The sequence below is a fragment of the Cyrtonyx montezumae genome, unplaced genomic scaffold (assembly GCF_038088225.1).
Source record: "Cyrtonyx montezumae isolate F1298 unplaced genomic scaffold, pur_monq_1.0 scaffold_9, whole genome shotgun sequence".
In the NCBI taxonomy this organism is placed as follows: domain Eukaryota; kingdom Metazoa; phylum Chordata; class Aves; order Galliformes; family Odontophoridae; genus Cyrtonyx; species Cyrtonyx montezumae.
This window is the reverse complement of record NW_027072100.1, coordinates 239,090-265,073: the sequence shown is the minus strand read 5'-3', so window position 1 is coordinate 265,073 and position 25,984 is coordinate 239,090. Positions and strand designations below refer to the sequence as shown.

Here is a 25,984-nt window from a genome sequence, read left to right as displayed (position 1 = left end):
ACCTAGGATCTTCTTGGATCACAGAAACATGGCAGGATGGTTCCCACCTGTGAAGCTATGAAAAAGAGGGATAAGGACTCTTCACAGGGGGTGGTCAAGGAAGACAAGGATAGGCTACTGCTCTCTATGTGAGAGCACACTGAGCTCTGCCTGGAGAGGGCAGAGGATCCCACTGTGAACTGATGGAAATGGCTTAAAGAGGAGACCAGCAGTGCATGTTACTGGTTTCCTGATCAGGAAGAACAAGAGGAAGGGGACCTAAAAAGACAAACAGGAGCCTCACATTTTGAGGCCCTTGTCACAGTCAGGGGCTATACTCACTCCAGCATCTTCTGGAGAGACAGCACAGCAGGGCATAAGCCATCCAGAAGATCCCTGGAGAGCACAGCTGACAGCTTCATGACCAAGCTAAGAAGAACTAAAGAGAAGAGGTGCTCTGCTGGATCTCATACTCACCAGCAAGGAGGGTTTGTGAGGAATGTGAAGGTCAAAGGCATCCTGGGCTGCAGTGGCCATGGCATGGTGGAGCTCAGGTGTCTGTAGAGAGGGCAAAAGAGAAGCTCACAACTTTGGGCTTCAGCAGAACACAGCTTGGCTTCCTCAAATGTCTGTGGGGTACGGGAAGGCAAGGTAAGGCTCTGAGGGGAATAGGATAAAAAAAGGTGTTATCGACCTAAGGACCAGAACTTCCAAGTAGAAAAAGTCCATTCCAAGGAAGAGAAAGCCAAGCAGCAATGTCAGAAGTCCTGCAGGAATGGGAAAGATCGCCCTGATCAAACCCAAACAGAGCAATGCAGAGATTTTTCCCAGTGTTCTTGCTGAGATTAGTTTAGCAAAGCTAGAGTTCCACTGCAATTGAACGTGTCCAGGCATATCAAAGGGAGGTAGAGCTTAAAGAAATGTGTAGGCAAGAAAAGGAAGGCTAGGGAGACTGTGGGCCCACAGTAGAACAGAGCAAGGAACCTGGTGAGACAGGACATGGAAAAATCACTGATACTCATTTCCTTCCTGATCTCACTGTTTATCAGTTGGATTGGGCCTCTTGGTAGCCTAAATGCCAGAGACAGTTGGGAAATGCTGATGCAAGAAGAGGTGAACTCCTAAGGAAACAGGATCCAGAGTTGGAAGAGACTGACAGAAATCACAGAATCCTTGAATGGCTTGGGTTGGAAGGGGGGAAAGCAATACCCAGAGTAGTGCCTTCCCATTTCAGATGCTCGAGACAAGAAAGATGTCAGCAAGCTGAACGGGGCTTGGGAAGGCTCAAACAAGAGGACTGGGTTTGAACACTTCACGTGTGAGGAGAGGCTGAGGGACCTGGGCCTGTCCAGCCTGGAGAAGGGAAGGCTGAATGGAATCTCACTGCAGCCTGCCAGAACCTGGAGGACGTGATGGAGAGCACAAAGCCAGGCCCTTCCCCATGGTGCGTGTTGAGAGATAAAAGAGAGGTTTGGCCTGTGCTTCAGAAAAGCACCTTTTTCACACCCAGCTGATACAAGAATTGGTGCATGTCATCCAATGAGGCTCTGCAGTCTCTGCCCATGGAGGCTTGCAAAATTCATCAGGTTCATGGTGTGTCCCTCTTTCTGACAGGTTGGGCTGCAGACATCCCCCAGGTTCTCTTCCAGCCTGGCTTATCTTGGGACCCTATGGATGACTGCTGATGGGAAGAGAGCAGATGTTTACAGGGCATGAAGCATCCTGTGCTGTGTGTGACCATCTAAAACAAGATCTGAGGAAATGAAAAGAGTACACAGTGTGACTCAGTCAGTGCAAACCCTGAGGGCTGCCACTGGCAGTTCTGGGCAGGATGTTTTGGGGGCACCGGGCTCTGTGCAAGGCACAAATGGATCTTCTTTCCTTTTTGAAAGATGCTAATGTCAGTAACACTGCAAAAAAAAGAATAAAAAAAAAAAAGACCACAAGTCAGGGCATGTTTTCAGCAGGTCGTCTGGACACATGCTCTTCCCACTGCTCTCCAGATTTCCCCCATCCCTTGCTCGGTCTTCACTCAGATACCTCCCAATTCCCTGGCTGCTTCGTGACCATCAGGGAGTTTGGAACTTGCTCCATCCATCTGTCCAAAGTCAAATGAACTCTTCTGACAACTCCTTAACTGTATTTATATCTATCCCTTCCTATCTCTTTCTAAATCATTTCTTATACAAATGTTCCCTGTGAAAGACAAGCTTTATGAGATGCAGCTTGGACATGGCATGCAGTTGAAAACTGTTTTACTGTTCATTCAATTGCATCGTGTTCCTTTCTGTTTGTTCACAAAAAAAAAAAATCTTTCTTTGTCCATGTGCAGCTGGTTCTCTAAGGAAAGCAAGATGGAGTCCGTGCAAAGGAGGTTTAACACTGAGAGGGTGACTTCAGAGGAAAAGGCATGCATTCCCTATGGGGCCAATGTGAGTAGAAATGGGGTGGGAAAGTTGAGGAGGATGTTTGTCTGCACAGTATCAGAACATTCGGGGACATCCTGGATCAATATCCATTGCTGAGTGCCGCTCCAAATTCTTTTTGAAGCCAGACTGTAATTAAATAAACAATTTGGCCTATTAGATGTTCATGAGCCTCTTCATCTTTAGACTGTCTCCAGACACTTCTCCAACTTGCTGTACAAGTTCTGAACACTTGAAGAAGATGACAGGAAGGCACAGGGCACACGAGGGCTCTGTAGACTGTAATGGGCCCCAGGGGAAATTAGCTGCTGAGTCCATCAACATCCAGCGCAGAGAGAAGTTAGCAGAAAGAGCTCAAGAAGTTAAAGTCAGAAGTAGCAGTGACTTCGGAGTAATAATAGGCCCCACGGAGGGCCATTATCAACACAGCCTCGCCAGGGACTTGTTGGAGCAGATCATTGGAAGTCATGGTTACAGGCTGACAAAGGGACTGTGATGGTGGCTGTGATGCTGAGAAAACCCTTTGTTGTCTCACGAAGCAGAAAGGCCGAGCCCTGATCCCCAGAGCATTGGAAGAGAGATCCTGTCCCTCATGTTGGCTCAGGGACCTTCCTGTGGCATAGGGATGGAGGTTTGTGTGATATCAAGTGAAAGACAAGCGGACATCAGCTCTCTGTGTGGGGTGCAAGATGTTGTGAGGCCCAAGTCCCACATGGGCAATGTGTCTCATCACAGGATTTGGATGTGAGAAGGGCCCAGTCTGAACAAGCAGTAGTCAACCACAATGAACCTTTGAACTTCAGATCTCTCGGGCCCGAGGTGGAGGCACCACAGCCTCACTGGGAGAGTTTGGCTCTGGGGATGCCATGTTTGATGCTAACTCATGTGCAGAGCTCCTTTCCTGCAGATCAGCCCCCAGTCTGTATTGATGTGTCATCACTCCTTGTCTCTCCTTCACAGCACTGTGACTCTGGCATCTCTGTGCTGTAACTCCAACATCAACACACTCCTGACTGCTGTGACAGCCCAGTGACTCTGGCATCACTGTAATACAGACCACTGCAACAACTCAGTAATTCTGACATCACTGATGTCCATACCACCAAGACTGTTGTCACATGGCTCTTGTCACTGAGCTCCTGTGCACTGTGACAGCACAGTGACTCCAACATCACCGTGCTCATATCCACTATCACAGAATCCTAGAATATCCTGCAATAGAAAGGACCCACAAGGATCATTGAGTCCAAGTTCTGGCTCTGTGTGACCATCCAAAATAACAGACCATATGACTGAGGGTGTTGTCTTGCTTCTTGAATGTTGTGGTTTTGTGGTTTTGATGCCGGTATTCCACATCAGAGCATCATGCAGCAGTTAAGGAGTTAATGCTGGGGGAGCAGCAGAGGGGAGGGGCGGAGCTCCGCACCGGATGCAGGCGGCGCTCGGTCTGGGCGCGTTGCTCTGGGCTGCCGTGGAGGTTCAGCACGTGTGCTTCCCCTGCAGGTCCTCCTTAGCGTAAGCTCACAGCTTTTGGGTTGGAAATTTTTATCTCTCTTTCAATTGTTCAATTTTTATTAGATTTAGTAAAGTTACCGTTCCTTCTCAGATCGTGCCGTTGTTTTCTTGTAGACCCATCTCTTCCCGCTGTTTCCCCCTCCCCCTCCGGGAGCGCGGCTCTGCTCGGGCGGCCGCGCGGCCACTGACGCAGTTTCTTTTTCTCTCCCCTCTCCCTTCTCGGTTTCCCTTGGGTCACTGTCACGGACAACACCGTGACAATTATTGGTGGAGAATGCGGGCAGTGCAGTATTGGCACTCCATTGTAAATCTGGTGCAGAGTGGACTAAGGTTTTTCATGTACCTTACAGCATGCTGGCGTCTTTTTAAGCTCCTCGCGTTCAGCACCGGAATAATGTGGATATACAGCTACTTTAGTGCGCTGAGGGGGTTACATGCCTCCTACCTAAACACCCTGGCTAATGTGACAGATTATGCGGCATTTGGAACGGTTTCCAATTACTCTTTTCAGGTCTTTACCTATATTCAGGATGTCAGCCCGGCAGTTGTGGCAGCTGTGTTATCTGTTTTTCTGAATGCACTCTCTGCAATAGTAATTTACATCATGTGGAGGAAGCTTTCCTCAAAACCAGAGAGTGTTGAATGGCAGGGAAGGTGGAAAAAATTAGGAAAGAAATTAGAAGCGTGGGGACCCCCGGTGTTATGCAATTTTGATCTTGAGCACCTGTGGGATCCTGAGAAATTCAGTGAGTGTTTAGGTAAGGAGTCATGGGACTCAGGACGATCTGAGAAGGAATGTATTGTTTGGGGTCTGGCTTGTGCTTATCGAGCCATAATTGATATTCTGGAGAGAAATGGTTTCCAAACCAAGGTCCAAAGCAAAAATGAAGACCTCCAAGTTAGACCTGACCAATCACAGGAAGCACCGGTATCAGTGTCGGTTGCCCCTGTGGAAGGCCAGAAATGGACACGGCCGTCTTTGCGCCTAGAACGGAAAGAAGAAGAAGCAGAGAAAAAAAAGGAAGATCCAGGCGAGGGGCCCTCCTCAGCACCAGCACCACCACCACCACCACCACCACCTAAAAAGGCCACTAAGAAAAGTGAGAGACATGGAGAAGACAGCGATGATGATGGAGTCACTGTTACCACTACTCGTCGGCCCCTAAAGATGACTGAAATACAAGGTTCAAGAAAGGAGTTTGTACGGCGCTCGGGTGAATCTATTGTCACCTGGTTGCTGCGGTGTTGGGACAGCGGTGCCAGCAGCGTGTCCCTAGATGGCAGCGAAGCCCGCCAACTGGCAAGCATTGCCCGAGACCCAGCTATCGACAGAGGAATTGGCAGATGTCTGAATGGAGTCGCTACCCTCTGGGAACGAGTACTAGTGGCTGTAAAGGATAGATACCCTTACAAAGATGATCTGGAGCCTAAGGTGGAAAGATGGAACACTGTGGAGAAAGGCATCCAATTTTTGAGAGAAACAGCCGTAGTAGAGATGCTGTATGATCCCAATTTCGTCCCTAACAATCCACACCAGGACCGTGATCCTGATAGAGTAAGGTGCACACCTGATGTATATCGCAAGCTCTCAAAAACAGCACCAGAGAGGTACGCAAGTACACTGGTAGCAATGTTCCATAGATTCGAGGGTCAAGACAGAAGACTCCCAGTTGATGAATTGACTATTACACTCCAAAACTTTGAACAACAGTTTCCACCATCACGTGCTTCCATTGCAGCTATAGTAGCAGAAGAAGTAGGTGAGATTAAGGAGACACAGAAAACTATACTGGAGGAACTGTCATTACTGATGAATAGGGATGAACCTGTGTCAGTATTGGAAACACCTGATGAAGACGAGCATGACGCAAAGAATCTGATGAAGCAATTGATCAAACTGTTGAAAGTCTCGGCCACCAAAGCAACCGCCCCTCTGCACGAGCAAATGACGGCAGTAACATCATGTCACGTGTGGCCATGTGGAGCTTCTTACGAGAAAACGGAGAGGACATGAGGAAGTGGCATAAAAAACCCACTCCTGTACTGCGAGCACGGGTGAGAGAACTACAGCAGAGATCAGCCACCAATGAAATTGCTCCCGTCACTGCAGGTAACCAATAGAGGGGCCCTGCCCTCAGCCAGGGGAGGGAAAGGGATAACAGAGTGTATTGGACTGTGTGGATTAGATGGCCTGGCACATTAGAGCCACAAAGATATAAGGCACTGGTGGACACTGGTGCACAGTGCACTCTGATGCCCTCAAGTTATAAAGGGACAGAATTGATTCATATTTCTGGAGTGACTGGGGGTTCTCAGGAACTGTCTGTGTTGGAGGCAGAAATAAGCCTCACCGGTAAAACCTGGCAGAAGCATCCCATAGTGACTGGACAGGGGGCTCCATGCATACTCGGTATTGACTATCTCAGAAGGGGACATTTCAAGGATCCCAAGGGGTACCGATGGGCTTTTGGAATAGCTGCTGTAGATGCAGACAACATTCAGCAGCTGTCTGTTTTACCTGGCCTGTCAGAAGATCCGTCTGTTGTGGGGGTACTGAAAGTGAAAGAGCAGCAGGTACCTATCGCTACAAAAACAGTGCACAGACGGCAGTACCGCACCAACAGGGATTCCTTGCTCCCCATTCATAACTTGATCCGTCAGCTAGAGAGCCAGGGAGTGATCAGCAAGACTCACTCACCTTTTAACAGCCCCATATGGCCGGTGCGTAAAGCCAGTGGAGAATGGAGGCTGACGGTAGATTACCGTGGCCTGAATGAAGTCACACCCCCACTGAGTGCTGCTGTGCCAGATATGTTGGAGCTGCAGTATGAACTGGAGTCAAAAGCAGCCAAGTGGTATGCCACTATTGACATTGCCAATGCATTCTTTTCTATTCCTTTGGCCACGGAGTGCAGACCACAGTTTGCTTTCACCTGGAGGGGCGTTCAGTACACCTGGAACCCTTTGCCCCAGGGGTGGAAACACAGCCCAACCATCTGCCATGGGCTGATTCAAACCACACTGGAACAGGGTGGGGCACCTGAGCACCTCCAGTATATTGATGACATTGTTGTGTGGGGTGATACAGCAGAGGAAGTTTTTAAAAAAGGAGAGCGAATAATCCAAATTCTTCTGGGTGCTGGTTTTGCTATTAAACGGAACAAAGTGAAGGGACCTGCCCAAGAAATTCAATTCCTAGGAGTAAAATGGCAAGATGGACGTCGTCACATTCCAGGAGATGTGATTGACAAAATCACCAGTATGTCACCACCCACTAGCAAGAAAGAGACACAGTCTTTTCTGGGTGTAGTAGGTTTTTGGAGGATGCACATCCCAAACTACAGCCTCATAGTAAGCCCCCTCTATCAAGTGACTCGGAAAAAGAATAATTTTGCATGGGGTCCTGAACAGCAGCAGGCCTTTGAGCAAATGAAGCAGGAGATAGCCCGTGCTGTGGCCCTGGGGCCAGTACGGTTGGGACAGGATGTGAAAAACATCCTCTACACTGCTGCTGGAGAGAAAGGTCCCACTTGGAGTCTGTGGCAAAGAGCCTCTGGGGAGACCCGAGGCCGACCCCTTGGATTTTGGAGCAGAGCGTACAGGGGTTCAGAGGAGTGCTACACTCCAACTGAGAAGGAGATTTTGGCCGCATACGAGGGGGTTCAGGCTGCCTCTGAAGTAATTGGTACTGAGACACAGCTCCTCCTGGCACCTCGACTGCCAGTGCTGAATTGGATGTTCAAAGGAAAGGTTCCCCCCACCCATCATGCTACCGATGCCACCTGGAGTAAGTGGATTGCACTGATTACACAGCGAGCTCGGATGGGGAACCTCAACCGTCCAGGAATCCTGGAGGTGATCATGGACTGGCCTGAAGGCAAGAAACTTGGAACATCCCCATCAGAGGAGATACCACGTGCTAAAGAGGCCCCACCATATAACGAACTACCAGAGAATGAAAAGACGTATGCCCTCTTCACTGATGGATCGTGTCGTATCGTTGGGAAGCATCGTAGATGGAAGGCTGCTGTGTGGAGCCCCACACGACGAGTTGCAGAGGCCACCGAAGGAGAAGGAGAGTCAAGCCAATTTGCGGAGGTAAAGGCTGTCCAGCTGGCCTTAGATGTGGCTGAACGGGAGAGGTGGCCCATGCTGTATCTTTATACTGACTCTTGGATGGTGGCAAACGCTTTATGGGGGTGGTTGCAGCAGTGGGAACAGGACAACTGGCAACGGAAGGGTAAACCTATTTGGGCTGCTGAACTGTGGAAAGACATTGCTGCCCAAACAAAAAGGTTGGATGTAAAGGTGCGCCATGTAGATGCTCATGTGCCCAAGAATCGAGCTACTGAAGAGCAGAGAAATAGCCATCAGGTAGATCGAGCTGCCAGAATTGAGGTGTCTCAGATCGATTTGGACTGGCAGAACAAAGGAGAGCTATTTTTAGCTCGGTGGGCCCATGAGACCTCAGGCCATCAAGGAAGGGATGCGACCTATAAGTGGGCTAGAGACCGAGGGGTGGACTTAACTATGGATGCCGTTGCACAGGTTATCCATGACTGTGACACATGTGCCATAATTAAACAGGCCAAGAGGATGAAACCCCTCTGGCAGGAAGGGCGATGGGAAAAGTATAAATATGGGGAGGCGTGGCAGGTTGATTATATCACCTTGCCACGAACTCGCGATGGTAAGCGTTACGTGCTCACCATGGTGGAGGCGACCACTGGGTGGCTTGAGACATACGCAGTACCCCATGCTACCGCCCGGAACACCATCTTAGGGCTCGAGAGACAAGTCCTATGGCGACATGGCACTCCAGAGAGAATTGAGTCCGATAATGGGACTCATTTCAAAAATTCACTTGTGGATATCTGGGCCAAAGAACACGGCATTGAATGGATCTACCATATCCCCTACCATGCACCAGCTGCTGGTAAGATCGAGCGCTACAACGGGTTGTTAAAAACCACGTTGAGAGCAATGGGTGGCGGGACATTCAAGCACTGGGAGAAGCATCTAGCAGAAGCCACCTGGCTGGTCAACACTAGGGGATCAGTCAACCGAGAGGGTCCTACACAGTCCAGCTCCCTACAGATCATAGAGGGAGATAAGGTCCCTGTGGTACATGTGAGGAGCATGTTGGGAAAAGCGGTGTGGGTCCTTCCAGCCTCTGGAAAGGGCAAACCCCTCCGTGGAACCGTTTTTGCGCAGGGACCTGGGTGCACCTGGTGGGTAATAGATAAAAATGGGGACGTCCAGTGTGTCCCACAAGGGAATTTGATGCTGGGGGAATGCAGTCTGTAATTACGTGTGTATGTATGTATATATATATATATATGTTTCTATGTAACTCATGTTATTACTGTTTGGTTATGTATAGATGTGTGTTAAGCATGATGTGATGATGTGGAATAAGGGGTGGAATGTTGTGGTTTTGTGGTTTTGATGCCGGTATTCCACATCAGAGCATCATGCAGCAGTTAAGGAGTTAATGCTGGGGGAGCAGCAGAGGGGAGGGGCGGAGCTCCGCACCGGATGCGAGGCGGCGCTCGGTCTGGGCGCGTTGCTCTGGGCTGCCGTGGAGGTTCAGCACGTGTGCTTCCCCTGCAGGTCCTCCTTAGCGTAAGCTCATAGCTTTTGGGTTGGAAATTTTTATCTCTCTTTCAATTGTTCAATTTTTATTAGATTTAGTAAAGTTACCGTTCCTTCTCAGATCGTGCCGTTGTTTTCTTGTAGACCCATCTCTTCCCGCTGTTTCCCCCTCCCCCTCCCGGAGCGCGGCTCTGCTCAGGCGGCCGCGCGGCCACTGACGCAGTTTCTTTTTCTCTCCCCTCTCCCTTCTCGGTTTCCCTTGGGTTACTGTCACGGACAACACCGTGACATTGAACTCCAGCAATTTTGGTGCTGTAACCACTTCCCTAGGAGGCCTCTTCCAGTGCCCTCCTTTGGACACTCTCCAATAGTTCTATGTCCTTTATGCTTTGCATTGCCCATAAGTGCAACCAATGCTCCAGGTGAGGCCACAGCACCGCAGAGCAGAGCAGGGCAACTGCTTCCCTTACCTGTCTAGCACTGCTGTCCTCATTGCTCCTCAAAGGAAGGTTGGCCTTCCTGGCTGAGTGGGCACACTGCTGACTCACGTTCAATTTGCTGTTGATCAAGACTCCCAAATCCCTGTCAGCAGAACCACTCTCCAGTGTCCCATACCCTACTTCTGCCCCTACCCAGGTGCAGAATCAGGCACTTGTTCTTGTTTCACTTCAAGTGGTTGGTGATTGGCCAGCTCTCTAAGTCATCCACATCTCTCTGCAAGGCCTATGCACCTTCAGTGGAGTCAACAGCTCCACCCGATCCAAAATCATCAGCAAATTTCCTGAAAAACTCTTCTAGTTCTTCATGTAAGCCGGTGATGAAAACATCAAAGTGAAGTGGCTCTAAAACACAGCCCTGGGAATCCCTGTTAGTGACCACTTGCCAAGCTGATGGAACCCCATTTACAATAACCCACTGGGTTATTTTACTGACCCTTCAGCCAAACGCTCACATATCACAGTGCATTTCTATCTCTCCATATGCCAGACCATTTTTCTAGAAGGATAATGTGAGAAACAAATGCTCTACTGAAATCCTAACATATAACATCAACTGGCTTCCCTTGATCAACTACATGGGTGACCGTGTCACCAAAGGACATGAAGTTAAACAGGATCTTCCCCTCGTGAACCAGAGTTGGCTGTGACCATAAACAACTGTTTTTCAATAACTCCCTACATCACTTTAACCATAATTTTACCTGGCACTGAAGTGACACTGACAGGTCCTTAATTGTTGTGGTCTTCTTTCTTGCTCTTCTTTAAAACTGGAACAACCTTTTTTGCCACCTTCCTGTCAACTGGGAACAGACATATCCTTAGGCTTCTTCTGATGCCTTTAAAATGAGAGCCCAGAGCAAACTCAAGTGTCATCACAGAAAGAATGGAGATGTGTCATAGCTTTGTAATGCCTTCAACTCCCCAGTATGCCACAGATGGAGCAGAGAGGAAGATCCGGCTCTTCTTTTGTGAGCTCATCCATTTGGTCAGTGGAATAACACTACATGCTCCATGGGGATGGGTGCAAAAGGCACAGGGTTCTGGTGGCATTTAGGATGGCCAAGCATACCTCCTTCTGGCTCCAACTGATGCTCAGGAAGGAGGTGTCAATATCAGCTGAATCAGCACTGCCTCAGCTGAATCACTGTGCTGTATAAGGGAAGCCAACCCCTCCCTGTCCTGATCTGTCCCCTTTGTCATACATGCCACGAGCAGAGGTTTCCAGATTGGACATCTGCTTCTCTCATGTCCAACCATGCTCCTGGAATCTAGTGGACATGTGGTGATTAACTGATCTGACTTTGAAGTATGTATTGCAGTGATGATCCCGCTGCCTTTCAGGAGCTGTCAGCCCTGGAATCCCCAGGACATCTCAGGGGAGATGACTGGGAAGAAGAAATCACATCCTCTGCTGAGTGGGGCACCTGGGACACATGGAGCTTCTATGAGTGGGCAGTGCTGCAAAGAGACAGCTGTGCCCAGGAGCAGCACTCGTGCAGCACACAGCAGGGCTAGGGACTTGAACTGCCCGTGAAGGGGAGAGAAGAGAAGGAAGAGAGCTTTCAGGCTGTGTGGCACATAAGCAGGCTGAGAGCTCACCGCAGGAACAATTCTCACAGCCCTTGGCAAGGTAAGTCTCTCACTGCAGGCAATGAAGCCACTTTTCCTGGAGGGTTCACTAAATCTGGGACATACTATTGCATGTCAGGCTGCAGACTGTAAGTTTCTTCAACAGGGAATAACCTCTGCTCCAGCTGAGGGCTTCCCTGCTGCAGCATCAGAGCACAGCCCTGAGGGCTGCTTGTCTGAGTGAGCTGCACTGCCAGCTATCTGCCCCAGGCCAGGTCCTGCAGCTTTTGGAGCAGCTAGTGCTCCTACTGACCTTAAGCTGAAGGCTGCAGGACACAGCTCGCTTTATAAATGCTCACTGATAAATAGCAAGGCTATTCCCGTTCTGAGTGGCTAAAGAACTTCTCTACCCCTTTGGAATCTCTGATGTATTATCAAAAAGCTGGAGGCCCTGCACTTAGGACACAGCTGTGAAAGTTAAAGGTGCTTACATCAGATGTGGTGGGTTTTTTTTTATTTAAACAGAAGTTTCATGGCTACTTTGAATCATAAATAAGATCTGCTTCTAGTAGCTGACCTGTCTTCAGCTTCTTTTAGTCTTGTAGCCTTGTCTGGGGCTGTTTCAGTAACAGCACTTTATGGTCCTATGTTATTGTACAAAGCTGTTGTTTTAAGCTTCTGTCTAGAAGAGTTGTTACATGTTCCAGACAGAAGTCTGGCAGTCAGAAAAAAGAGTTAAAAAAAAAAAAAAAAAAAAAAAAAAGCACTGTGAGCCAATTTACCAGGAATTACCAGGTGTTCAGGTAATGAGAGCTGTAGGTCAAACCTCTCTCTCTCTCTCTCTCTCTCTCTCTCTCTCTCCATAAAGCCTCAACTCCCCTCTCCTGCCCCCAGCACCCCTCCTAACTTCCACTTTGGCCTTATCTAATCAGGACTATCCTTCTGATACGAGGGGGCAGCTCCCACCAATTGTAAACGCCTCTGGATTTTCCTGTGCAAAGCCACTGTCTCCCTGTAGATACCAAGTGCCATCCCTGGACGACTCCTGTTCCTCACAGTGCTCCCAGCACCCGAGCCTGCCATCTCCAGCTCCCCGTGCTGTACCATGTGCTGAGCACCCCATTGGGAACAAAATTTATCAGCACCTTCCAAACCAGCTCCTAGAAGTGCACATCCATATACCAAGATGGGTGCTACAAATGGCCTTCCCTCAGGAGAAGAATGTCTCTAATGAAAGCAAGGCACACAGCAGAAAACTTCCCCCAGCATCCCAGCCTTGCCCAGCCACACTTGTCCCAGGACGGCTGCAGGCTGTGCAGCCGGGTGCCCAGGGCTGTCATGCAGAGCAGGGTCAATGCTGTGCCCCAAGGGGCTGCGTGCCGGGGTAGGGACTCTGCCGCCTGCCAGGCTCAGCACTCAGCCTGCCCAGGAAGCTGCCCAGGGGCAAAGAGCTCACAGCTACACTGCACCAAAGGGGAATTTCCACAAGGAAGACCAATACTGGGATTTTCTGCTGTGTTTCCTATTTTCTGCTTGTAGGGAAGTGTAAAGATGTAAAGTGAGAATCAGAACATCACATATCATGTTTGAGCACACAGCTGAGAGTCCTAAAATGCTTTCAGTCTCTCTTGTTCTTATGAGCATGTATTTTCCTTGCTGAACCAATTGAGATTCTCTTATGTTCCCTTTCTCACTTGCAAACATGAGCATGCACCTACACAGTGCCTGCTAACAGGATGGGTTCTGATCAACAAATAGGAATGCATTGCATCTGAGCTGGTGTCTGTAGGTTCAGACAGGAAAAAGATGAGGAAACACTTTCTAGGTGAAAAGTCTGCAGGCATGAGAGATATGATCAGGGAATGAGAGAAAAATAATAGCTTAATCTTTTGAGAGGAAGAATTTCCCAGAAGAAGACATACAACTGCCTTTAACGTGGACACCTTCTTCTGAGCAAGCCCCCACCCAGAAATGCCTTTGCCCTCACAGCATTTAGATCCTCTGCAGCCAGAGCTCCTTCAGAGCATAGGAACATCTACTCAAGCATGTGTCCGGCACCCTCTGCAGTGCCTGCAGATGTGGGCAGTGCAGTCTGTGAGGCTGGAAAAGAGTTGGCTTTCCCTTAATGAGAGGTCATTGTTAGGATGCATCTCCCTGAGGCCCTTCGGAGCTGTGATCTGACCTTCAGGATGCAAATCTTTCCCATAGCCTGAAGAACAAAGTCGAGGGAAGAAGCAGAGTGATGCTGTATGCATGGAAATGCTGTGGGGTTGGTGAAATGGATGTTAGGTGTCTGTTTTAAGAAGCACAGTGATGAGGTCTTGCTCACGTCCCTTGAGAAAGGGTGGGCGTTGTGTGATGAGCAGTCGGTTCCTCTTCTCTCAGCAGGGTCTGGCTTCTTTGGAAGGCAACTTGTGAATGCACTTGCCTTCCATCTCCAATCTGTGCTATTTCACAGCAACTGGAAACAAGCCCATGAGCTCCCCTTATCCTGCACTAAGCAGCAGTGAATCTCTTTGCCTCTCAGGTCTCAATCACACTGAGTGTGATTTCACACTGAGCCATTCACACTGGGTACAGCAGAAGTGCTCAGGATTTCTGACTTCACTGAACACCCTTTGGGCATCATGAGTAGGATGAGACCATAGGAGAAAAAGCATCCCTAAGACTTTGGTTTTCAACCCACACATTTCTTGTGTCAGTTGTACAGATGCCTACAATTACTTTTGCATTAGAAGTGATTTCAACTGACAAATTCTAAAAGAAAATCTGTGACCACAGCACCAACACATTCCTCACAGGGACGTGGTTGTTTCCTTGAGAGAAGAAAGGCAGAGGCCTTCATGGCAAACTCAATGTCATGAACTGTAGCTTACATCACTGACCTCAATGAACATTTCCCCCTTGGAAAGACCTGTCTCTAACTTTCATACTCCTTGGACAGGTCCTCATGCCCACAGGTCCTGATACCCAGAAGTGCCAAATGCCCTACAGCAGCTCCATCAGCGAGTTCCTCCTGCTGGCATTGGCAGACACGCAGCAGCTGCAGCTCCTGCACTTCTGGCTCTTCCTGGGCATCTACCTGGCTGCCCTCCTGGGCAACGGCCTCATCAGCACAGCAGTCATGGTCTATGACTGCTTTGTTGCCATCTGCAAGCCCCTGCACTACAGGACCCTCCAGGGCAGCAGAGCTTGTGCCACCATGGCAGCAGCTGCCTGGGGCACTGGTGTTCTCTATGCTCTGCTGTACACTGCCAATACATTTCCTATAGCACTGTAGCAGGGCAATGCTTTGGACCACTTCTTCTGTGAAATCGCCCAGATCCTCAAGTTCTCATGCTCACAATCATACTGCTTCCGGGAAACCGAAATTATTTATTTTACCAAGATGGGTGCTACAAATGGCCTTCCCTCAGGACAGGAATGTCTCTATTGAAAGCAAAGCACACAGCAGAAAACTTCCCCCAGCATCCCAGCCTTGCCCAGCCACACCAGTGCATGCTCCAGGGCTGCAAACTGCCAGAGAACAGCCTAACACAGTGCTGGACCGTGAGGTTAAGTCCCAGCTTTTCCCAGACAGAAGTACAGATGAGCACCTTTTGGTTTTGGTGAACTACTAGGATTCAGCAGTCATCCCCACATCCACCTCACGCAAAGCCATATAGCCAACTATGCAGTTCTGCTCTTGCACTGTGGTTAAGCTGATGGTCCTTAGAAAGTTCTTCCATGCCCATTAATGGATTCACAGTAAGTCAGTCCAGATGTCCTTCCAAAAATCATAACTGATATGAAAAAAAAGTGCATTGTGCATCACAGTGAGAGGGGTTACAGCAGGAGTACCAGGAAGGTTAAGTTGGCAGCGCAGTTCTCAGCATCCTAGCAGAGAAATGGGAGAGAGAGCCAGGGGATGGCAAGGCAAGTAAAGAGCAATCAATTGCAAGGCCAATTCTGCTCAGATTATATTATTTATTGCCTAACCTCATCTCCAGCCAAGATGAGGAGCAGCTATGATCATAAGTAATACCGCTAAACTTGCCCCAAGCTGTCTATATCTTAAATCACCACTTCCTAAGTTTTCAGCTGAGTTCTCCCTCGTGCAATGCAAGAGTCAGGACTCAATAGCCTACTCCAGCTCTGGATTTCCAGCTCCACTCAGGAGCAGCGAGTGACCCGCAGGAGACCTCTGAGGAACGAGGACCTAGCTCCTATAAAGTCATTTCTGATCTTCAAAAGAGACTTATCAGGTGAAATCTTTATGCAGAAGAGACAGAACACCCACAACTTTGTGCCTGCGTCTTCCCAGAGATCCTCACTTTGCACTCATCATTTCAAGGGGGTCGGTAAGGACTGTGCAGTAAATGGCTACACAAAACCAAAGCGAACCCAAAAACACACGGTTCCTCTTCAACCCCAGAAAGGACTCTGCCATCCCGCACTGCGTGGCCAGGGCACTGACTGAAGCCATGTGTTGCGTTGTAGGAAACACAGATGAGAAATTGTTTCAGTTTCCTTTGTTACAGTGGCTTAGGCTTGCGAATCTTCCCAAAACCTGGTGCTACAGAAACCCAATACTGAAGGCATGGTCTGGTGTAAGGAACTGTACAGCAGAATACCTTTGTGTGCAGTCTGGCCTCGCTCGGTCTGTGGGGTTGCGGGGGGTGGAGGGAGGACAGGGTTGTGTTGGCTTTTCTTTCCGTGAGCCACATGATAGAAATGTCCCAGAAAGTCGTGGGTTACCTTTGGAGTTCACTTCATTCTAATTTACATAGTGTCTTTTTTTTTTTTTTTTTTTGTGTGTGTGTGTGTGTGTGTGTGTACTGGTGTGAAATGTATTTGCCGAGAAGCTCATGTATTTTTATGTAAATATTTTTTGTGGTTTCCCCACTGCCCTCCTCTGTAAATATTTAGAATTCTCATATTCTCACTTTTTATGATGCAGATGTGGTTTTGTTTCTGTTTTTTATTTGTACTGTAATGCAGCAATCCAGACTGAGGTGTCTTGTGGTACTAAGCAAAAGCAACAGTCCCACTGAGCTCACACTCAGATGTACAACGTGACAGCATTAATCAAGCCAGGTTAAAAACTATTCCTGGGTACATTTGTGCTTGTGCCTCTGCCTCGTTAATTTACAGTAAAAAGAAAAACCTGGAAAGCCAGTTCAGGGCCACAGCAGGGATCTCTAAAGCCAAAGGACAAGGTGACTTTGTGCTCATGTGCCAGTACCCCTACTGCTGCTCGTCTGCCCGTCACAGAGCGGCCCTTACCGCTGCGTAGCGAACAACAAAGCGGCCTGGGCATCTTCAGGCCTCCCTCCTTCTCACCCAGCACGACAGGGCAGCAGAAATAGCTCAGCACAGACGGTGTGGGCAGACAGATGGCAGCAGCCAGGGGGATTCTGACACAGCAGGCATATGGCTCATTGGCAATTAATAGCAAAAGTAATCAGGAGGACTTTTAGCAGGTCCTCTCTGGGGGGGGACACCTGTAATGACCGAGGGTTATTGCGTTTGGTTTGGCCTCACACGTTTCACAGAGCCCACGTCAGGGACACGAGAAAAAAAGGAGAGAGAAGGGAAGGAATAAACTGAGGGAGCAGGAATGAATGTGGAGTGGGTTATCCCTGCGTGCTCCCACCAGGTGGCACTGTCCAACCACTTCTCACTGCCAGCTTTTGGGCCCACTCACGAGAATTAGGCTTTGTTCTTCTAGTCAACTCTGTTCAGGTGTCCGACTCCTGATACCTAGGGAAAGATTTGGGGGTGTGTTTTGGGGGTGAGATTTGGGTTTTTGGGCTCTGGCTTAATGTCCTGGGGCAGGAGGCTCCTGGAAGTGATAACCAGAGCAACACAACGGGTCCACAAAAGGCACACACGCAAAAACCAAAGTCTCCCCTCCTGCAAATCAGCGGTCACCCTGAAGGACAGACAGTCTCATCAGGAGCAATATATTCCAGGAGAGCCTCTTCCTGCTGCACTTCAAGTTGTCAATTTAGACACAACATTTATAAAAACAAAGTGCCAGACAGGGCCAGGTTCTCAGCCAGGCAGCCAGCAGAGCCACCTCCACAGCCCAGGGCTTGCTCCCAAGGCTGGGAGACACCTGCCGTGCCCCTCGCCCCTCCATCACGTGCTCACCTTTCACAGGCTTCACTTATCTCATCAAGATCTTTTAGCTGTCATTCTGAGAAAGATCTTAGTGGTCACCTCATGTAAAGGATTTGTTTTGCATCTCTGGTTCCTCTTCTTTCCTTTCAGTTCCACTTCTCCCCCTTCATCCAGCCCCAGCGGATGGGAATGGGAGCACAGTCTGTCTCAGCTTCTACAGAAGATGATGCTGTGAGTGGGTGGGCGCACAATGAAGCGTGTGCTGGCCAAACACAAACAGGAGACCACATGTTGGGCATTCAAGATTCACTAAACAGAAGAGGGGAGGTTTGTTGATAACACCGTGCAATACAACAGCCTTCCAGCTCACACTTGCTGAGGTACATGTAGGGAACAGAAGGTGCCTCAGTTACTACAGTGCAGTCTCCGTTTTCTGCAGCACAGCAAGAGAAAGGCTACTCTAAACATCCTCCCTCCCCTCCCCATGTTTCTGACAGCACTGCCCAAGGCCGGCTGCCCTTTGCTGTTTGCTCTCTTATGATTTACTTCAGCACATGGCCAACATCAGTAACACAGATTACTGATAAGGCAAGCATCAGTGCTTTCCAACTCACTGATGTTTGAAAGGCTTCATGAAGCCGTGGCGTGTTCCTGTATGCAGCAGATAGGAAAAAGGAATAACAAGAAAGCATACATATAGGTAATTAATTTTTTAATTTTTTTTTAATGATGTTCTACTGTCACTAATGTCCAAGAGGCAAAAGCCAAAGTCAATAAACAGAAACGGAATCAGACTGAAAGCAGCAGTTGATTTCTGTGTCTTTGCGTCCCCTTCCCTTCCAGGCAAGCAAACAAGGCCTTTCAGAAATTGCTGCTTTATTCATCAATGAGAGGGGTTGTGTAGATGGAATGCTGGATTCCAAAAGTGCACGCAGGTGCCTGGGGCTTGATCAGCATCACCTGGAAGGAGGAAAAAGGAAAGGCAGATCAGCAAGGGCCCTTCTCTTCTCTGCTGCCCTGGCAGCCCGCTGTCCCAGTGCATCCCACTGAAGGGAAAGGGAGCGGGAAGCTGCTGTCCCTTCCTCAGCTCGGAGGTGGGACGGTGGCAGGGAAAGAAAGTGAATTCCTGGTTCCCTTCCACAGCCACAGAGACAACTTCCCGAGGAGAGGCTCTTCTGAAGAGCTGCAGAAATGCTGCGGGACCCAGGCAGCACCTGGGAATGCTTTTCCGCACCCCACCACTGTGTCCTGCCTTGCTGCCCCTCCTGTCAGCCCCCTGCTCCTTAGTTCTGTCAGGACTTGGGGTCCTCATTCCCTTGGCCCATGGTCCTGGGCACCTGTCCTTCTCTATCACTGCTCAGAGCATTTTGTGTTCTCTCACAAAAGACCTACAGCTCCATCATGGCATGAGCTGACCCACGGCAAATGTGCTGCACAAGTGGTACTCACTTGGTCCGGGGGTGATGGCAGTCTTTGTCCTGGGTCGTCCCTGGAGGTGGGTGCCTGGAGCCATGTACTTCCCCTTCCTGGTGATGGCAGGCTCCACAAAGTAGCAGCGACCTGGCCCGCAGCTGTCCACTGCAGGCAGTTTAAACCCTATAAAGCTGTACGCGGGGGCGCGGGCTTTGGTGGGGCTGTGGCCCACGTAACCTAGGAGGAAAAGCAGAAGAGAGCACACCTCTGTGTGGCTGCATGTTTCTAGCTGCTTTGGAACAGGGGCAGTTAAGTGCCCGGCCCCGAATTTCCCTTCCCGCGTGACTTCTTCCTCCAAGAGCAAAGCAGGAAAGTTGTGCAGGACCTCGGAGCACAACAGTCAGTCCCTTAGTGCAAGCAGCCATGTGAGTGCCTTGCAAAGTCACCAGAAAAAGACAGCGGAGCTTTGGCCAGCACGCTGCCTGTACCCAGCAGTTTCCAAAGGATTTCCCGCACCACCCATGCAGGCACTCCACAGCGAGAGCCCCCTAAGGGTCAGCTGTTCTGCAAGACCCCTTAACGCCTCCGTACAGCTGCAAAGCTGAGCCTGTGCTGGGCAGAAGAGGGCCCCTCTTTCCCTGGGTCACACAGGGCAGCGCCGGCGGGATCGGCCTTCCTCAGCCAGGCCTGGCTCGCTGCTGCGCCAGAGAGCCGGGAGGCTGTGACAAAAAGGGGAAAGGCTCGGGAGCTGCTCTGCCCCATGACGGCCCCAGCGCGCCCCATGCCCTGGGAACGGTCGCTGTACCTGTTGTCCCCGGGATGCAGTACTGGGGCCCGGGGCTGGGGAACTGGGCCGAGATGAGGCCGCGTGGGCGATGAGGTCTCCACGTCCCCACCCAGGCTCCGTCCATGCTGGCACAGAGATGCCTCCAAAGCCTAAAGGCAAGAGCAGAGGAGTTACTGATGGGCTGCCCTGACGGAGGCCACAGGTGAACTTTGCTTCCTGCCCCCCACGCCTTGCAGCCCAGAGGGGCAGGCAGGAGACGAGTCTCTCCTTTGCTCAGCTGCCAGCTGTCCGCCACGTGGCTTGCAGCTCCTGAGCCAGAAGGGCCGGCAGCAATTTCTCCTTACAATCCGTGACATAGTCATCAAACTTGTGAAATAAAGCAATCTGAGCAAAAAAATGAAAAACTCGTGAAGAAACTTCCTGAAATAAGGAACTCTGAAAATGATGACTGAAAATTTTTGAGATAAAAAGTGACGCATTTCTGAAGAATTTCTGGAAAAAGGAAATAAACTTGATGAGAAATCATAAAACAGTCCTCCATAAACTACTGGGAAGAGAAAAATAAAAGCAATAAAACAGAAACACTGATAAGAAAATAAAAAGCAAACCCTATGAATGCAGCCTTGGGGCATGGCCCTGGCAGTCCGTGCCATCCCCTCCATCCCCAGAGCGCTGAGCAGAAGAGATGCATACAGTGGGCACATCTGGGATCTGTTCCACGGGGCACAGCTCTGCAGGGTGCCCTGCCTGGGCTCCTCGTACAGATAAGCCCTTTCTTGTTCTCAAAATCATCTAAGAATGGAAGTGTTTGTAGTAGGGCAGCCAACATTTCCAAAGTGACAGGCAGCCAACCTGGTTTGATTACAAAAACAATGGAAAACCTGACAACAACTGATTTTTTTCCACCCTGCTGGCATTTCTCATAGGATCTCACGGCACTTCCAATAGGTACTGATGTACTTCCATACACCAAATGGCAAGGGACTGCCTGTTAAGTTTCTTAAATCGAGGAATAATCTCCAACGAGAGAGCCTGTAACCTGATTTATTTACAAGAAACCCCTCTATGTGAGCGTTGCTATGAAATACCTGCTCTTATTTTGCATATATGCAGACATAAATCCATAAAGATGAACACAGACAGATTCTCCTTGACGCCACTATGCAGCATAAGGGAAATTCAAGAAGGGCCTTCCTATGCCCAAGTTGAGACCTTTGCAAACACAGGGTGTAAAGGAGCATTTTCACCCCCACACTTTTCAAGCATCCCATTGGACAGTACAGATGGACTCTTTCACAAATAGGCTTCTCACCAACGTAGAGCTGTAACACAGCCAGCTCCAAGGGCTTGTTTGTGCTGTGCCTTGAGAAGAAGTGCATCCCAGAGCCGTCCCCCACTCCATAAACACAGATGTTGATCACAGTTTAAGGTGGGCTGTAAGAACAATGAAGGCACAGGATTAGTGTGCTTACACGGGCTGCTCCCTGCATCAATCTCAAACTCTCCTTCTTTACTGGGACCTTTCAGCCCTAATCCAGCAGAAATAAGCAGCGGTTCCTTAAAGGAATGCTGGTGGATTACTGGGGGAGTTAGAAGACCACCACATCAGGTTTGCTCACATACTGGTCTCTTTGCTGATCTCGCCAAAATCCTCATGTGCTCTGCTGTGACTGCTGCAGAAAGGAAACTTGCCTCCTTTTCTCAGGTACCTGGTGGGAACTGGCTCTCTCTGCTCTGCATGCTGCTCCTCCTCCTGCAGAGTGTCAGCCAGCCCCTGAAAATCACCAAGATCTTTGTCTTAGAAGCTCTACAGTTACTACCAGTGCGGCCTTTCATCATTCAGGAAATTTTATTCAAACCAAGAGGGAAAAGCAACTCACTGGGACGGGGCTATTTTCAGAGCAGGACTCTCTTGGGACAGGGTTATTTCCAGAGCAGGACTCCTGAGAACCCTTGTCTCAGTGTTCCCAGATTGGACCCCATAGCATTCATCCCCTACAAAGCAACAGTCTTTCTAAATGATTTATTTTTTCTTTTCTTCACTTCATTCCTTGAAATGCACATTCTGATACAGTATCCTCATTTTTCTGTAAATAATTCAGAGGCTTTGCCAAAACTCACTCACAGTGGAAGCCCCACCTAGCTAATGTTCCTCCTTACAGCACAAATCTAAGGAGTGTAGTTGCAAATTCTGAATGTCACAAAGCTCAGACACCTTCAGAGACAAACAGACAAAGCAGAAAGCTGCCTGCTGGCACCTCACAGGTCAGCAGCAGAACTGGGGAGGGAACCTCAAACTAACACCATCCCTTCCTGCCTGTCCTGTTTCTTTTCCTTCTAGATCCAACACTGCCAGGAGGTTTCCTCCATTCCCACTCCCCCACTGACTGTTTTTGGTGAATGTGCTGCACTGATACCCTGACAGGGCAGGTCTCAGCCTCCAACCTGGAGTGAAAAACTGTGCCACCTTCCTAGACTCACTCTGTTCTTTTGTATTTAGCGTGGTGTGATGACAGCATCATCCAGGTTCTCAGCACAGACACTGGTCAAGGTTTAATGCAGGCTGTTGGCAGATGTCAAAATCAGTGCCAGAATGCAATGGCAGACTGTGAGGTTGCACTGGATGTCAGGCTGAACATGAACCAGTTCTTCCACATCCTTACAAGAGGACATTTAATTCCTTTTCCTAAATAAAGAGCAGCTAGTCTATCTGCTGGTCTCTTACTATTTCCAGGTCTGGCTAGCACAGGATTTAGTTCAAAGGCCACTCTGGAAAGCAGAAGGTAATTTGGAACAGGTACTGGCTGACATGAGGGCTAATACAGACTTGCCTCTGCAACCCAGCATATGACACTACTTTGCTTCTGTGCTATCACCAGCTCAGAAGCTTTCTCGTCAGTTGATATCAAACACAAGAAAGGGCCACATTTTGGAGAGGGAATTCAGTGAGTTTGGGCATTTTTTTCTTAGCAAAGTGACCAGGAGAACCACTGGAACACCTTGCTTAAGAGTTGTTACTGCTCTGGGTAGGCAGCTTTGGAGTCTGAAGGAGTGAAAGGGGAGGGCAAAAGTGCAGGAGTGTTAAAAACATCACACTGTGCTCTAATGCAGCAACAGTGCACAGATATGGCCTAAAACCAAATCCATTTTTTAGCTCATGCACCATACCTGCATTCACCTGTCAGTAACTGAGATCAAGGAAGCGCTTGGCAACTGCATTTCTGACACACAAAGCCTATGGCACTAACACTGTGTGCCTCCTGAGCTCCAGAGCACTGCTGAGGCACCCAGAGTGGTTGGTCAGCTCTGAAAATGCTATCCAGAATGCTGAGAAGCACAACTTCTTCCCGTGTGGCACCATTCTGTTGGTGCTTCCTTGGGTCATGCTGGAGCTGCCCTTCCCTCCCAGCTTGGTGCTCCCTCTCAACTCCAAGCAGCTGCTGGACAACCCAGGGGCTGTCCCGGGACTGAATTTCACCACACTTCCTGCTGCAACAAGTGGGAGAGACGTGTCACCTGTCACACTCCCTCCTTCTGAGAGCACTGTCCTACGGAGGCTGTTCCACTGACTGACCTCTGGTGTCCCGATAGACCTCACATACACAAGACAGGGGATTGCTTCCTACAAGAACAAAAATCATTCTCCTGGAATAAGATCATGGGATATTACAGGGGGCGATTCTGTAACAGAGGACATTCTTTCTGCTCAGATGTTGTTCAGTGGAAGCAAGAGACAAAGGCACATCAGTCAGGGAGCAGAAGCGCTTTCAAAGTAAACTATCTGTAATACATACAACAATTGCCTCTACTTTGCTAGCAGCATGCTGTGCTCACTGAAAACAATCCCCAGCGTGACCTACATTTTCAGCCAGGTGCTAGAACGTCTCAGACAGTGCCCAGAAGATCTGTGAAGCTCAGTGTGTTCAGTGCTCCCTGACCTTGCTCGGCCCTGCAGCACCTCACAACTGTCAGGCCTCCCAGACAGCTTGGAGTGCAAAACAAAACAATAAAGAAAACTCTTTTCTCCAGGGACAAATGCAAAAGGCACAGCCAGTGCTCTGCAGGCTTGTGGGTGGCAGAGGGCCTGCGAGCAGCGTGATCACAGAACTCCATTCTAATCATAGGTATGTTAACTTCACTGCTATTGAATGCCAACTGCTCCAGATTTCAACGGAAGCAGTGAGACCACAGTCAGCTCTGCATCCCTGCGTGCTGCATTGGCTTTTCATTCACAGTACAATGTATGGTGAACTATAAGCAGGAAGACCTACACCGATCTACCTGCATTCAGCAAAGCACACATCAAACCTTCAGCTTGACACCCGGGTTGGAGTGGTTCAGGCTGCACATGGTCAGTGCCCGTCCAATGATGCAGACAACAGTATCCTGAGGCCTGTAAGAAAAGACACAAATACAAAGCTGGAATAATCCTGCAGCAGCCATGGGCGTGGAGGCAGCAATCCTGCTGTTATCTCCCCACATCACATTTCATTTCTGTGATGCATTGGGATGAAGACCAACAAAGCACACAGCCCAGGAAATCGCCTTTAAAACACCATCTCTCCTAAACATTTACACACTGTGCTCACGGTCCTGACAGCCTCCTCAGCACACCCACACACCGTATCCCTGCGGAGCTCCACCGTGACACATCACCAGTGTTTAATGCACGATGGAGATGCTGCTGCAGCTGTTCAATCCAGATCGATCTGGAGTCAAACGAGGACAGCAGTGGGGCTTCAGAGCTCTCGGGCTTGGTTGGAAGGGCACAGGCCAGCCACAGTTTTGCTGGATGATTACAGAACAGGGGATTTATGCTTCAGCTCAACTCTGAGGTTACACTCCCTACGTAGCCCCGAAATACAGGATTTCACAGAGGGAAAAGGAGAAAGGGAGAAGGGAAGTGTCTGCATCTAGCAAATGCAAAACCAGGCACATCCCCTGCACATTCTGCTTTCAAGGGAAAGCTGGGCCTTCCTTGCACTGCTCTCCCCAATTCCTTATGTTTTCCACTCTCAGGGATAGCACAATGTGCTTGCTACCCAGAAATCAGCTTTTGCCACCACCTAGAAGCTGAAAGAGTGATTTCTGCAGAATCTATAGTGGACATCCCACCAGCTCCATACCATCCCCTGCTCTGGAGAACAAGAAAGTCTCAACACAATTAACTTTATGTTGCAGTCTCAAAACTACTCTCTGCTTTCCAAGCAGGTACTTGTATTAGAACCAAGCTGTTTGCTGCAGTGGTGAAAAGCAGCACGCATTCATCTGCTGTCTGCACAAACTTGGGATCAGTGATAAATCAAATGGAGCATGAGACAGGGACGACCCTGCCATGCACCTCCACACTGTCTTTGGTTACTCCTTGCTAAGAAGACACCCTGGAAAGCCCTTGGCACCTGTTAATGTCCAGAGGAGCAGCAGCATTCACCTCAGGAGAGCCATCAATGATAAGAGAACTCCACAGGGAGCAAAACCGCTTCTGCCATCAGAATGAGATGCTGGCTCAGAACAAGTGCATCAGCCATCAGGTGCACACTATCGCTTCCTTGCCCCTGGAAAGGATGCAGAAAGGTAAGAAAAATCAAAACGACTGTTGTTACCAATAATCATCCAGGGCATGGGTGTTTTCTGGAAGCTTACCTTAGGTCAGCATAACATGCCCTGAACAGACAAAAAAACATTTTTAGGGTACTTTAGGACATGCAGGCAGACCACTGTTGTGGGGCAGAGAGGGAGAACCGTGGCTTCAGTGCCTGCAATCTGTGAGCAACATACTGCAGAGCTTCCTTGAAAGAACAAGAGTTAGAGTGGAATCCTCTGCAGAGAATTCAGCATGACAGCAACATGCTCTATCAGAAGCTTTACGCCTGCACTCCCTGGACACAGTGGCAAGTGTTCCCTTGTGCATGGCTTAGCCCCTGCATCCAGGAGCACGGGACAGGATTTCAGTCTGTGCTGCATTAGCTTCCCGTGCAGAGACTGCAATTCAGTGCACTCGGCTTCCTGCAGAACAACTCTGCACCTCCTGTGCAGGAACAGGCTGTGAAAGCTGCACTGCAGCCTTATGATAAACAGGTTCTATATAGCAATTG

General features: G+C 49.3%; 1 protein-coding gene across 1 annotated transcript; it reads right to left on the bottom strand.

Moving 5' to 3' along the window:
• Positions 1–18,565: 18,565 nt before the first annotated feature.
• LOC136060167 (ciliary microtubule associated protein 1A-like) lies at positions 18,566–20,031 on the bottom strand. Its single transcript, XM_065754499.1, has 3 exons — positions 19,908–20,031; positions 19,110–19,339; positions 18,566–18,649 (listed from the first exon to the last, which is right to left on the bottom strand). The coding sequence occupies exons 1-3, from the start codon at positions 20,011–20,013 to the stop codon at positions 18,566–18,568; spliced, it is 420 nt and encodes a 139-aa protein (XP_065610571.1). The 5' UTR covers positions 20,014–20,031.
• Between the last annotated feature and the right edge of the window lie 5,953 nt (positions 20,032–25,984).

Excerpts from the sequence above, each read along its gene's own strand:
- LOC136060167 (XM_065754499.1), bottom strand. The coding sequence starts at position 20,013 with ATGGACGGAGCCTGGGTGGGGACGTGGAGACCTCATCGCCCACGCGGC. Across the intron at positions 19,340-19,907 it reads CTGCATCCCGGGGACAACAG|GTTACGTGGGCCACAGCCCC; the intron begins GTACAGCGACCG and ends TTTTCCTCCTAG. Across the intron at positions 18,650-19,109 it reads ACTTGTGCAGCACATTTGCC|GTGATGCTGATCAAGCCCCA; the intron begins GTGGGTCAGCTC and ends TCCTCCTTCCAG.